The sequence below is a fragment of the Mastigoproctus giganteus genome, chromosome 3, assembly GCF_048544385.1.
Source record: "Mastigoproctus giganteus isolate SK-2022 chromosome 3, ASM4854438v1, whole genome shotgun sequence".
Classification (NCBI taxonomy): domain Eukaryota; kingdom Metazoa; phylum Arthropoda; class Arachnida; order Uropygi; family Thelyphonidae; genus Mastigoproctus; species Mastigoproctus giganteus.
The window spans coordinates 159,746,563-159,762,225 of NC_143577.1; the positions used below are offsets into that span (position 1 = coordinate 159,746,563).

Sequence of the window (15,663 nt, forward strand, 5' to 3'; positions counted from 1 at the left end):
CTTTAATGTTTATCATCCATTTCCTGTTAATAATAACACAGTAAAACCACAAAGTCTGCTAAATCCGACTGAACTTTAAATTCAAAAGAAATATTTACAGTTGCCAAAGAAGCCAGAATGTAATGAAAATGTGCTGTACCATGAAATAATAATAATAAAAAACATTAAATGCTGTATTACTGTATTTTTAAAGATCTTGCTGTGTCACAGAGTGGCAGAGAAAACTGATTAAACCTAACCTAAAGCATATTCAAAGAACCTATGATACTAATCATGGGGCTCCTTGTCTCCTCAGCTTCACCCCCTACCCTGCAGTGGTAGACATAACAGTATGGTAGTTTCACTACTGACTGGAAGTTCAGATGACTTCCTAATGATGTCTGGTACATACATCGTGCAGGTTGATGGAAGGTAATGATGAGGAAAGTGCTGAAATCCTTACACTCTCTATGATGTGAATCTTGTAAAGGGTGTAGGACAAGTGAATTTGGTTTTGCTCACAGTTTATTCATAACAGCAGAAACAATTTTTTTTTTTTTTTTATTAGAATACCAAGCATGAGAGGAAAAAGAAAACCCCAGTTTTTTAAATGTAGAGGAAGCAATATTTGTAACGTGCTTATGCCAACAGAGATTAGAAGTCAGGGTAATCCGCAATAGAGATATATGATCTTACCTAGAAATCAGAGTGTCATCAAAGATAAGCATAGGTGCAGAAGAATTTTTTTTTTTTTTTGAGAGATATAAGATAGGACTAAGTTTTAGAAGGATTGAAATCAACTAAGTTATCTTTGACTCACTGGAGAATTACCTGAAGATCAACATTTAAGGAATTGGTAGTAGACATTCAAGAAGTTGAAGTGGTTTGCGCAGAGCATAGTTTTTCAGATTGAAAAGTCTAATGCAACATGCTATCATCAGCAAAACTATGGATAGGGTTTCTGATCAATGGAAGTAGGTCATTAATATATAAGAGGAAAAGAGTTGGGAGAGAACTGAACTTTGGGGAACACCAGTATAAATGGAGTTAAAATACAGAGCAGCATCTACCATCACCTGCAGTGAGTGGTCAGAGAGAAAACTGGATACTCAATTACAAAAAAACAGACCATAAGATGGAAGCTTATTCAGAAGACCTTTATGCCAAACACAATCATCAAAAGCCTTTGAAATGTCAAGAGCAACTTCTTGGGTTTCACTAAACTTTTCAATGTCAAGAGCAACTGCTTGGGTTTCACTAAGCTTTTCAATGTCAAGAGCAACTGCTTGGGTTTCACTAAGCTTTTCAATGTCAAGAGCAACTGCTTGGGTTTCACTAAGCTTTTCAATGTCAAGAGCAACTGCTTGGGTTTCACTAAGCTTTTCAATGTCAAGAGCAACTGCTTGGTTTCACTATACTTTTCCAATTGAATTTGTCTATAAATGGGTAACATAAGCCAGAATATCACCAGTGGATTGACACTGACAGAATCTAAAGCGGCGATCGTTGATCAGATGGAAGGTTTCTAGATAGTTTAAGTTGGCAGTTAATTGATTTTGCCATTACTTTAGAAAGAGTAGAAGTAATTGCAATGGGATAATAATTGTATGGGAGCAGTGGTGAGCTATAGTGGGCTCATGAGAGCCCATTGTTATTTTTTGAAAATTTGTGAGTCCATTGTTGAGACGATCATTTATTTTACACACGAAATCCTGAATGCAATTATTGAGTATCCAGAGCCGAAAATACAGTGGGGCGAGCAGGGCCCCATTCCCAGCATTTTCATGGCGCAATCGATTGGTTATGTATTTTAAAATTTCTTTATTTTTGACTTAATTAGTCGGACCTCTGTTTAACCAACTTCTTTACAGCGAATTTTTTTTATTCCCCCTTGGTGATTACATTTAAAATAGTTTTGTTGAACGAAGAAAATTTCCACGTAATGAACGGATTAGGAGAGAGAACTTTGTATGCATTGTTCTGACCCCTGGCCTTTAGATAATTAGAAAGTGCGAATTAAGGGTGAAAGGGATTACCGTTTCACAATGTTAGTGGTGTCCATAAAACCTCTGCAGTCACATACCGAGAAGTCGCACTAGTCAATATGCTTTCCATAGCCAGTCAGAGGATTAAGAAGTTCTCGACACGGATTATAGCCTCTGGTCAACGTGTGTTGTGGTTCCCCTTTACTCCGACAAATGGGCATATGTTTTTCGGAGAAGTGAGTGTTCCACACCTTCCAATAAATTTCTCCTGTCTATGTTTACATGGTCACAGTAGCTGAATATTGTGATTCAGACATTTGCACAGTATTCAAAGAACTAGTGAGAGTAGCAACATAGGAGGGGGGGGGATTGAGGCAACTAAGATATTATATTAACTTTACGAAGATGAAATGTTGGCAGATTTTGAAACTTTATCGAGCCTTTCACTGTTTAGAAAATGTTCTAAAATATAATGGCATATAGGCAATAATTAAAAAAATATATATATATATCACCAATCTCCAAAAAACTAGAGTGAATTAAGGATGATTGCTAAAGAACTTGGTGTGGAAACCATAAAGATCGGTCATGTGTTTGGGCCACGATGAGCATCTTTTAGCTTGTGGACGGCAATTGTGGTTTGGAGGAATCATCCCGCTTTGTGCAAACATTTTGAATCAGAAGTTAAATATTTCGGATTATTAAATCGACTTTTAAATTTGGAATTTCTTAACAATTTAGCAGTAATGATCGACATCCTGCAGGAGTTCTCTTTCAAGAGCTTTACAGAATCACAATGGTAAAAGCATATAAATTAATTATTAGAACTATCAGTGCTATTGCTAATTTGAAAAATTCTGAAGGAAATCATGACACTAAAATTGAGAGCATGTTGAAGTGGAAAGAATTTGAAGGAATCAAAATCGAAAGTAAAAAAATTAGTTTTTAACAACAAGTTATTAAATGCATTGTGTTATCCTTAAAGGATAAGTTATTAATGCAACAGGGCAATTTTAAATTATATAAAGTAAATAAACGATACCATTGAAAGAAATTTTAAACATATGCAACCCAAAATCGTGGAATGTGAAAGAACTTTCATCTCGGTGGCAAGAGGGCGAAAACCGAATAAGAAATTTAAGTTTTCTGACAAAATATGAAATAAAAATTAATGATTTTAGAGATTTTGTCGAAGACAGTTTATCTTTAAAATCGTGTGAAATTACGTTTTCAATCAAGAAAGCCAGAAAATATCTTTGAAACCATTGTGATTAGCAGTGCTGAAGCTGAGCGAGTTTTCAACGTAATGAATAATATTGAGTGAATGAATGAATAACGTTGACAATTAAACACGTTGCAGATTATGACATCTAAATGGAAAACCATTGCTTCAATTTGATCCGGATCATTACGCCAAATCAATCCACTGTAATCATCACTCAGCTATTAAGCAAAGCAGAAGATCGACAACAAACATTAATAAAGTAAATTCTATGTGGAAATTTTTAGAATAAATGTTTTTGAATATTTATGAAATAATTTTTTTTTCATGTAATCTGTGATTTTTGTGTACTTTTTCTAGAAAAAGTTTGTTTTTTTATGTAATATTTGCTTTTATATTGTGGAATGTTTTGTGATAGTTTTTATGTTATTTGTGATATGGGAAATATTTCAGTTATTTTTTATTCGCAATATTAAAATTTGATCATGAAAAAAATGTATCCATTATATTTCCCTAGTTGTTAAAAAAAAAGACGAATAAAAAAGTTGCGCATGTGCCGAGCATGCGCAGTAGATGGTTTATGCAAAACATCCTTCGCATTTCTTTTAGATATTATTTTTTTATTTATTATTTTTTTTTTTTTTTTGTAGTTGTTGGCGCATAGGCTTCTGTGGCCATAATGCACCTCCCAAGGTTTTTGCAGTACGAGGCGGGAATCGAACCCACGACCTTTGGGTTGCCAGGCAGGCACTTTACCCACCCGGCTAGCCCGGTCGGCTCTTTTAGATACTTTGATTTGTATATATCAATTACGAAATAAGAGCTTTTTTATTGTAAATATTTTATTGATCATTCACAGATTTTCATAATTTCTGGAAGACAAGATACAATGGATTTATGATAACTAAAGTAAGAGATGTATACTTGCAAGTGCAACGTATCTAAATAGCTCTGTAAAATAGCACCGATTGATGTACTGATCTTGTAGTTGAAGCGACATACGCAGCTGTTAGGGAAACCTAACAATGGAATGTAACGAAAAAAAGAAATTGTTGCAACATACTTACTGCAGTAGTAACTTCAGGAAGCATGATTGCGACATCATAGTATTCAAAAATTCTAAAAAGTTAGAACTCCAGACACTGTCGTATCCAGTTATCATCATAAGGCGAAGCATGACAACCAGGTTTAAGTTTTTTTTTTTTTTTTTTTTTTTTTAGATAGACCTAGGGACGTTTTACACATTCACTTATACGCATGGTTAAGGGGTAATAAGTCTCATCTGTCCACCCCCTAAATCCACCAGACTCAAGATATCATACCGGTCACGAAAAATGCGTCACGCACTCTAATCATACTACTAGTAGTGCGAGCGTGGGAAGTGCCTATAGTGGAAGCTGCGAATGATGTCATTTCAGTGACTGATCAAATTTACTTGGTAGAAAGTCGGAAAAACTGCGAGCCCATTGTTAAATTATCCACAGCTCACCACTGGATGGGAGGGATTTGTTACCCTTTTTAGGAAGTGGCTGGATATGAGCATTCCAAGCAGAAGGAAAAACACCTTTGGAATAAGAAAGTGAAAAAAGGCAGCAAAGAACAGGAGTACGTTCAGGAGCACAGGTTTTAAGAACAAGTGGAGAAATACCATCAAGACCTGGAGCTATCTTAGCATCGAGATTAGTCAAAATCCTTCTGACATTCTTTTGATGGAAGACCACAGGAGGCATTGAATGGGGGCATGCGGGGAATGGTGGGAGGTGTTTTACTAAGATCATTAATACACGAGTTGGAATAAAAATGGGATGCTAGCAGGTCAGCTTTACCTTTGGCTGAAGTGGCAATAGAACCATCTGGTTTTGACAGAGTTGGGAATAGAAATGAGCAAAAGTTATGGCCAACAGCTTTGCAAGAGACTAGAATGCTCGACTACAATTTGGGCAAGAGGCACGTTTTCAACTCTTAACTTGTTCAAAAACTAGTTTGGACTGATTAATAACTGCTTTACAATTGTTGCAAGCTTGGTGTAGGAAGGAAATGAACCTGGAGATTTGGATGCAACCCAGTTTTGATATATAACACTGTTTTCTTAAATGAGCTTAAGCACATTTATTGGGAAACTAATGTTTAGATAATGGATGAGATTTTAAGGTGGAGTGTGGAAGAAAGGATTTCATCCCTGCAAGAATAATTTCCCTGAAATGACCTGAGCATACGCATGCACTGCTGCTCCTTCCCACCTGGCTACGGAGGCACCTACCTGAGCATACGTTGACGTCAGAAGATTTAAAACAATAATCCAAACAAAGAAAAGAAGAAAAATCATGCAGGCCATTCCATTTTGCAACAAGAGGTTGAGAATTGCCACAAGAGAGAAAGGCCCCACTGGAAAAGAGACCATTGGTGATGACCTGAGGTCCTCTGGGTACCTCAGTTCATCACTAAGTTGCAACCTGAGGTGCCTAGAGAACCACTCACCTCAACCATGTACTTAGAAGGGCTGTTTCTTAAAAAAAAAACTGTAAACATGAAGGTTATGTAGGTACAGCATTTTAACAAGCTACTTCAATGGTCATAAAACAGAACAATAACACTTTGTACAATCTTCGGTTTCATTATCTGATTACCTTATGTACAATACTGATAAGCAAGAGCAAGACCAGCTTGATACAATATTGACAAACAAAAGCAAGACCTTCCCTATTAGTTGTTGAATTAAATTTGTTGTTAATTAAACTGTTTTAAAAATAAAGAAATTTTTTATTTATACTCTGGGACAACCACATAAGGTCAGAGAAGTTCACAAGAGAGAAAATACAAGTTCATCGTATTTAGCAGTCACATGAGCTAGAACTACAATCAATTCAAATGCATATTGTTCCCTCGCATCTGACCACAATGGCTATTTTGCCATTGAGTTCCACCTGAACAAAATGCATGGTGCACCCCATTATCACTATATATATATATACAAGAATGGATAGAGTGCAATGTGATAAGTTAGTGTATTATTACATGCAGGGATGCAATGCTGGGGATGTATCGTGACAGTGGTTCCCTAATCTTTTCTCTTCACGAACCCCATGAGTAATAACAATTACACAAATATACATGTACATACAATATGAGTTTGTATATAATCTTGTGAAAATTCACACTTATTCATTATTATTCACAAATATTATAATACTTACATTGTAGTAGACATTCTTTAATTGAGTAAGCCCAGTTTCAATTGTATAATCATAGTTTCTATGGTCAATAAGAAGATATCCTCCAGGTTTGATCATTTCACAAAAATTCTTAATAGCGCTTTTATGGTCTTCTTGATTTCCTTTTAAATCTGGTAAATGAGCAAAGGAATTGCCAAGACAGATTACAGCATCAAATCCATCACCTGGCTTGTGAATATCATCAGGAAGTGTTAACCAATTGGCTTCTTCAATTACTGAAATTTGACAAAACAACAATTAAAATAAAAGCTAGCATTTTGCTTTTAAACAATGTGAAACTTGGCCTAATAAGAATAACATTCACATTTCAGTGTTGTAGCTATGGTCTTTTGCACCTAGGGCGGATCCTTGTGGTGTCACCCCCTAAAAAATGTTATCAACAAAAATTCATTGAATTTTTAAAAAATTTTATTTAATATAATATTTCCATTTTCGTGTCTTCATTTTGGTAAATTTATCGATAACCTCATCAAAATTAATTTTGTTGGCATATATAGATAATATAGTCTAGACTGGACAATCTAGTCCAGTGGTTTTCAACCTTTTTTTAATAACGGCACCCCTAAGTAATTTATTTTATATTGCGGCACCCCTACTCAATTTTCTGCCTGTTAGATCTGATTCTGTGTGTGTGTGTGTGTGTGTGTGTGTGTGTGTGTGTGTGTGTGTGTGTGTGTGTGTGTGTGTGTGTGTGTGTGTGTGTGTGTGTGTGTGTGTGTGTATGAATATATTTTTATATCATATATAAAAATATATATGATATTTATTACAATAATATGATTATAAAAATTACATTTCATAATACAAATTATATATATACAGTATATAATTTTATTCTTTATATAGAGATACTAAGTAAACATCAATTATAGATCACCACAGAATTATAAAAGATACCGTACACCTTTTTATAATGAAATAAACATATAAATTAAAAAATAATAATAAGTTTAAGTAGCTTAAACCCAAATTACATGGCACCCCAGGAATGTTGTTGCAGCACCCCGGTTGAAAACCACTGATCTAGTCTAACCTATTGATGAGCGAAAGTAATTTTTAATTCATTTTAATTTGGAAAAGCTTCTTTTGCAGAAGCTATAGATACACATGCTGCTAAAAAGAACCTAAAAACATAATAATAAATTTGGTAAAGATTCAGAAAAATCCCACTTTATAATAAACTCTACAAACTGCACAGCTGTCCGCTGTTTTGCTTTCTCAACATTTCAGCTTGTAAGAGACATCTTAGTCAGCCAATTTCTAATACAATTTCTTCATGCAAAATTCATAAAAAATTTCGGTCAGCTTTGAAATATGCATTTCATATTCTTCTTTCTTTGCAACAACCGAATTATACGATTGTCCATCGCTTTTGAATGAACCTCCAATTCGTGACAAAATCTATCCAGGCATTCATACATCACTCTTTTTAATTCTTCTTGGAGTGACAGTCCAGCATCCTTCGTCTTTTCTTCTGGCTTTTGTTTTTTCATCCTTATTCTTCTTCTTCTTCTTCCTCCTATTGGAATACCCATTTCCTCAACAGTTGTATTTCAAATTGAAGAGCTCTTTCTACAATTTTATTTCTTTCTTCATTAATGAATAATTTTAAGGTCTATAACTATACAACATATTTTTCCAAGCTTATTCCAACTATTTATAAATATTTTTGTGTAAGGTTAACTTCTTGTAGAATTGTGCCAGAAAGAAAGAAAGGTAACTTAGAAAAGAAAAATCGCATATGGATGATAACAAAATTTCAGTGGTCCCTCTGGTATCAATATTCTCTTTTGAGGTTCACAAAATGTTTGTAGAGCAGAAGTTATTTTTTCAAAATTCATTTTGACCATATTTACAGATTCATGTGCACTCCACCTTGTCTGGGCAAGTCTTTTGATTGTCATTCCTGTATGTTTTTTCATTGTGTGAAGAGATTGAAAACAAAGAATAAAGGTTTTCCAAAGTTCCAAAGAAGGTTATGCATGAAGAAACACTCGCAAATGAATGCACTGTGTGTAAATTTAATGAGTGGTTTGCATGGGACATAAACAATGCTTTGGGATTAATTTCATTGATTTTAGATTGAACTCCACAATGAATTCCTGCCATGGTTGCTACACTATTGTAACCTTGCCCACAGCCTAGATTTATATCCAGTCCATCCTTTTCTAAATTATTCAAACTTTCTTTCGTTAGTTCAGCAGTGGTCTTTCCAACAACGGAAAATAAGCTTCAACCTTGTCACCTACAATGTGAACATATGTAATTACTTCACACATCTGGTCAGTATGGGATACACCTGGTGTACTGTCAAATATAATTCCAAAATATTTTGCTTGTTAGCATTGATGCAAGAAAGCAAGCTTATATAGCATCAGCCAAAAAACAAAATAGTAATAAATCGGTCAACTACCGAGTGCCAGGAACTCAGGATGAAGGGTCCATAGTCATGAGTGGTCATTAGAGTAGTACAGTCAGTACTCATATAGCACGATAGTTGTGTTCCTAGAAACCCTCGTGCAATATAAACAACAGGCCCTATGGGAAAAATAGGGTTAGGTGCCGACACCCAAGATTGAACACACATTTGTAACCAAATCATTACCAAACACAATAAATAATGGTAATAAAATACTTGCGTATCTTATTACGTAATAAAATATTGCTGATGCTTTTGCTTCTATCGTAAGCAAACTTGTTTTTTGTTTGATTTTCTATCGAAACAGATAACAGTCGTTCCATCTCTTCCAATTCTTTGTGTATTAATCTAATGGATTTTAATTACACTTTGAGTTGTTCCTGCTATGAAAGTTGTTTTTATGCATCTTTCTAATTCTCGGCGTTGCCTCATTTAGGCCTGTAGCACGTGCAATATCACACGGTCTCTCATTTCGCTCAAAGCGTTTCACAATTTCATATTTTTTCTCTATCGACAGAGGCAGACTGGCCATAAGCCTTGCCGGGGAAACCCCGGTGGGCCGAAGGCCGGTATGATTTTGGCCATAAACGCTAGTATGAGGCCACTACAAATTTTCCCGGGTAAGAATTTTTGATCCAGTCCGCCTCTGTTTATCGATATTGCCTTTCTTTTTCTCTCTGAATCTGCAGTGTCTTCACCAGGACGCTTCCTTTTGACACCTTTTAAGTATTTTACTCATTTTTAGGGAATAAAGCACAATTACAAAATGAGGAGGCACGCTTGATACACATAAAGCTGCGCGCTTGTAGCAACTGAATAAACAACACCGTAAAGGCAGAGACACACTATTAACACCTCAAATTTTACTAAAGCACATTTCTGGGGATTACTACCATAAAACAATAAAAATAATTTCCAGCTGCGTTTCTGCTAGTGGAATCTGTTATAAACTGGTAGTAAACTCGATCTAATTGCATTTGTGATAATACCGATAGCTGGAATTGTGTGGGTTTTTACATTATTATGGTTAAATGTGTTTCCCCTTCACTGATATAAAAAACAAATACATTTTCAGAATCTTCTCTTCATTCCTATTGTGTTGCGTTCAGTTGGGGTGATTCCGCATTCGACTGCCATTTCTTGTAAACACAAAGACGAATCGTGCATAAGCGAATTCGGTTCATGTTATATAAGATATCGTTCCCCTATTTATAAATCGCGTATGATCGAATTCGTGTAGTGTAAACACGTGTTATACGAGGACTGACTGTATCTCAAATAGAGAGCTTTATAGTAACTGAAAAAAGTTTATAGCACCCCAGCTTGGCCTAAAACTGAGGAACTAACTAAAACAGTCTATTTGAGTCTTTCCAGTTGTTGTGAATGAAAAGGGTGGGAGAAGCAACTCTGACTTCTTCCTGGAGAAGTGATTAAAGTCTTGGGGGAGAAGTGACTGGCAGGTGAGGGTCATGCAAGACTCCGCGCAGGCTCCTCCCCACCGTCACCACCTCAACACTGGCTCTCTGAGTACCTCCTTGCCGGGACAACTCCAGCTTTGAAAGTTTTTAAAAATATTTCTCATCACAAAATTTATAAATATCCTTTATAGAATTATTATCTAACTATTTAGCAACCTTTTTGTTGCCAAAAGGAGAGTTACTTAGTACAAAGAAGCATACTATCGAAGTTCAATAAAAAATTGGTTTTTTAATTTTAACACAAAAAGTAAATGATAGATTTCAATCGGAATAGTTTTCCCTTGATAAGAATCAAATAACGCATAGCTAATGAGATGTTTAAATTTTTAGCTCTATTAGTGACAGAAATAGAAGAGGGGGACACACGAAAATTACTCACATTTTCCTGTCTGGCGCCACCATTTTTAATTTAAAAATATTTTAAAATTATATTTTAAGCCTACTCATTGAGCTCTTTCCAATGGTGTATAATAAGCTATAGATTGTCAAAAACAATTTTGTCCCCTCATATTTTACACCCCCCATTTCTCAGACAAATTTTTGTCAACAATGATCAATATGGCGTTATGTTGGTCCACATGACGTACAAACCCATGCAAAATTTGAAGTCAATAGGTTGAGTGGTTCCAGAGATACAATGCTGTGACAGACAACTGAGTGACATTATAAGGGTCCATTGTTATACTATGGACCCTAAAAACTTCCCATTTCACCCATGTTTGTCTAGTTCTGCCTTCAACTTATTTAAGTTGTTGACCTCCACTACAACAGGGAACTTTGTTCTATCAACCACCTGCTGGCTAAAGGCAAATTTCCACACAATCTGTTCTACAATTGCCTTTCCTCAATTTGAATTTATTTACCCTCAGGTGAGTAATCTGAGCAAGAGGAAGAATCCCATCAGCATTGAGCTTGCTCAAACCATTCAAGGCCTTATACTACACCTCAATAAGATCACCTCGCAAGTGCCTGGTCTCCAGAAGCTGCAATTTTCAGAACTTAAGCCTTTCTTGGTAACAACTGCCCTTTGTTCCACTCATCAATTTCGATGCCCTTCTCTGTACTCATTCCAGCAGCTCTACATCCTTCCTAAAATGAGTCCTCCAGCCCTGTATGCAGAACTCAAGGTGTGGCCTGACCATTACCCCATAGGGATAAGGAGGTGATTGTCCTCTTGTAGAGGACAACCTCCTTATCCCTGCTAGAAAAATTCCTGTATATCACTGACAAGACACTATGAGCTACTCTTGCAGCCTATCTGCACTGCTCAGAAAACTTCATATCTGCTGCATAATTACCCCCAGGTCCTTTTCATTCTCCATTACCCTGAGTGTAGTACCACCCAGTTGGTACTACACTCAGATACCCATATACAACACTTTGCCAATGTTAAACTCCAGTGGCTCTCAGAACTGTTGCTGATTTCTATACTGCAACTATTTCTGATTTCGATATTGCAATGCCTCAAAATTCCAAAAATTGGGATAAATTTATCGATTAAAATAGCTGGTTACATGTTATTTGTGAGGGAAAATGTGAATTTCACTTAGATTAAACATAGTGCAGCATAAGCCTCAGGCTTCCTTGCACCATATAGCTAATAATAATAATAATAATAATAATAATAATTTCCTTGTGTATAAGAGAACCTTTCTTTGTGTGTGACTGTTTTCCCGCCAAAACGGGGAAATGTTGCATCTTGGGTTTTAATAGGCCCACAATATAAAATTTATCTTAACTTACTCCCCTGGATATAAGGAATATTATAATAACAGCAAAATGACTGGCAAAGACCAAAACTCAAGGAAAAAAACTGAAAAATCAAAAAATATCAATTGCGATCCTGACTTGAAGGACCTGCCTGATTGTGGGATAGAGGTGCTAAACAATGAAGAAATTACAAATGAGGACTTAGAATCTTGCCACCTTAGTGTAAAAAGGGCTAGAAAAGGCAAAAACCAGGTAGAAAATACAGATCAAAAGGAGAACGATAATTTACAGCCACAAGTAACAAAAACAGAGGAGGAGAAGAAATTTTAGCTTATAAATCAAATAGAGGATCCCATAAGACAAATTAAAGAAATGAAACTTGTTATTGTTGTTTGTTTGTTATTTGGTTTTTAGGAGCATTAGCAACTAAGGCCATATTGCTCCGGGATATGCGGTGGTCATTCCCTGAATGACCTTTCCGCATCCTCCGTATTTGGTGGTGACGGGCTCGAACCCCGGTCTAATCAAGAAGTGTGTGCTAATGCACGGCTGCTCCTTCCCACCTGGCTACGGAGGCGCCCAGAAATGAAACTTTTGCTAGAAGAGTTTCTTTATACACAGACAAACAGGATTACATCCGCAACAAGACTGCAGATTGTGAACTGCTGGTCTGTTTTGGAACATAGAGTGGTTGAACTTAATACAGAAAACAAAGTATTGAAAGCAAAAGTAGAAACAGTGACTGAAGAGAAGAATAATTATAAAAAAAATAAATACTTTGACTTACGCCCAAGTAGGAAGGGCCACCAAAGAAGATTCATCACAAACTAAACAAACCAACAATAAGACTAAGGAAATACCAAAGGCAAAAGAAACAAACAATCATTATAAAGGCTAAGCCTGACTCTACATACAAATCATGACAAAATTAAAATCTCATTTGAAAGAAATAAAAGTGAATAACATGAGAAAAATAATAGATAATGGAGTTTTAATTGAAGTAACAAATAAAGAGGATGTTAAAAAGATTGAAAAACCCAGAGGTAGTAAAATTGGGACTGCAAACAGAAAAGCCAAGGGGCAGGAACCCCACCATCATTATATTTGGCATACCTGAGACAACTCTGGAAAGAGATCTTATGTTGGATTTCTACAACAAAAACTTTATCAATATAATGGAACTGGATAAGTATGCCAAAGAATTTCTTCTAAAAGAAGGGTCAAAAAACAAAAGAAATGGGCAATTCAATATCATTGTAGAAGTATCACCCAGAATTTGGAAAAACCTACAATGACAGCAAAGAGTCTACGCTGGCTGGACCAGCCTAAATTCAGGGAATTCTTTCCTGTGCAGAAGTGCTTTAACTGTCATAAATATGGTCATACTGCCAGAGACTGCAGTCAGAATTCCCCTGTCTGTGGCCACTGTGCAGTCACTGGCCACGATTACAAGAACTGCCAAAATAAAAATCAGCAACCAAAATGTGCTGCCTGTAAAGTAGCACGGCTGACTCACTATGCACATAGTATCAGGGATGATAAATGCCCTGTTATAAAAAAATGGTAAAACTTATACAATCTAGGACAAACTATGGCCAGATTGAAAATATAAATGTGACTAGGGCTCTAAATCTTGTCCAATTGAATGCTTAAAGAGCAAGAGCTGTTGTCAATCAGATCAAACTCAAATTGGAAGAAAATAATATAGATATCTTGGTACTCTAAGAGCCCTACACACATATGGGTAGGGTTTAAAGATACCCAACGTGCTATAAAATAATAGAATACACCTCAGGTGTCCCTTCTATGGCAATAGTAGTTAAAAATACTGACCTTATAGTCACAAAGGTGGGTCACCTCTGCTCACCACTGGCAGTGTGTGCCTATATCACCAGTGCTGTAGGACAGTTTTACATTATTTCACTATATTCTAGACCAGCTGAAGATATAAATCCAGTTATTGAATACCTACAAGCAGTCAGACTTGCTACCTACTGCAAATATCATAGTGTGTGCTGATGTCAACTGCCTGTCAGCCATATGGAAGACAGAGCAAGCACACACAATGGCCAGATACTTTCAGACTATATAGCCACCTCACCCTTTCAAGTGCTAAACCAACCAAATAACCTCCCAATTTTTTAGAAGTACTGTGTGGGAGAGTGACACTGATGTTACTCTTGCCACATATTATTACAGACTGGTGTGTATTAATAAAATTACAGACTGGTGTGTCCAGCCAGTCTGGACCATATCAGATCATAGAGTCATCACCTTCAAACTAAACAGGCAATTAGAAACACCCCTTGTTGGATATCAAAAGGTATAACCTCAAAAAGGCAAACTGGCAGATTTTTGCAGAACATACAGTTCACCTGCAAAAACAGGAAAATGAGTGGTCTAGATCAAGCAACTGTAGCCGCCCGGATGAGCAAGCACTGACTATGACAAACATTTTAACAAAAACAACAGACCTGTCTGTTCCATGGAAAACCCCAAGGAAGCAGGCAGTCCCTTAGTGGTGCCCTGAACTGACTGTACTCAGGATAAAGGTGCACCAGGCAAGAAGAAATTTTCAAAGAGCCAGAACATCTTGGCCACAAAATGAGGTGGATGCACTGAGAGATTCTTATAGAACTCTCAGGAATCAGTATATAGTCCTCATAAGGGACAAGAAAAAGGAATGCAGGAGGCACTTGTTGGGAACCACTGGAAACAATAACCCTTGAGGAATTGTCTACAGAATAATGACCAACAAGCTGCCAAGAGGAGATGTCTTAGAAACTACTGTCAAACTAGATGGAACCCCAATCCTGTGTTGGGAGGACTCTGTAAATAACATCCTAGACAGTATTATTCACACCGAAACTGGAAATCATTCCCCAACCCAGCTGGACATTATAAAAGAAAACACTGAATATGACAATGCCTCTGTTTACTATAAAAGACTTAGAAATAGCACTATCTAAAACCAAAAACAATAAATGCCCAGGTTTTGACCTCGCGAAAAATTAGCTGTTGTTGTTGGGTTTTTTTGGCGCAAGAGCTACTTTGGCCATATTGCGCCAGTTCCTGTGGAGAGAGACAGTACGGATTAATAAAAGGGTTTATATGAGCATAAATATATTAATCTGTTTTAGATAGTGGAAAAACTCAGGTAAATTGGAGTTGTCTCCAATCATATATCTAATTTGAAGAGGTTCATTTAAATTAGATAGGGATCGGAATGATGTGGTTCTGGCATACTGATAGTGAGTGCACTCTATAAGAATATGTTTTACGGTTAGCGTTGAAGCACAGTGGTGGATTATTTCCTCGCAATAAATAGTGATGTGTAAGATGGCACGCAAGCAGAACCTCTTCATGTCTGTTTGAATGTAAACTAGATTTCCATAGCTGTGGATTCTGTTTTATATTTCGTAACTTGTTATTTACCTGATTATGCCAAATTTCTCTCCATTTTTGATTGCAAATTCGGCGTATGATTGATTTATAGTCTGTGTAAGGAATCCGGATGTGGTTATTATCAGTGGGATTTCTTGCTGCTTTATCTGCACTCTCATTTCCTGGTATTCCAGTGTGCCCTGGAATCAAACAGAATGTGACAGTCTGCCTATTGTTATGAAATTCGGTTATT

The 15,663-nt window shown here is 36.3% G+C and overlaps 1 protein-coding gene across 2 annotated transcripts in view; it reads right to left on the minus strand.

The window, feature by feature from the left end:
- Positions 1–15,663, minus strand: part of Gnmt (Glycine N-methyltransferase) — an 84,100-nt gene that overhangs the window by 33,699 nt on the left and 34,738 nt on the right. For both annotated transcript variants that reach the window (XM_090370741.1, XM_090370739.1), the window contains exon 3: positions 6,381–6,634. In XM_090370741.1, coding sequence (XP_090226867.1) covers positions 6,381–6,634 — 254 coding nt within the window. The remainder of the gene's footprint in view (positions 1–6,380; positions 6,635–15,663) is intronic.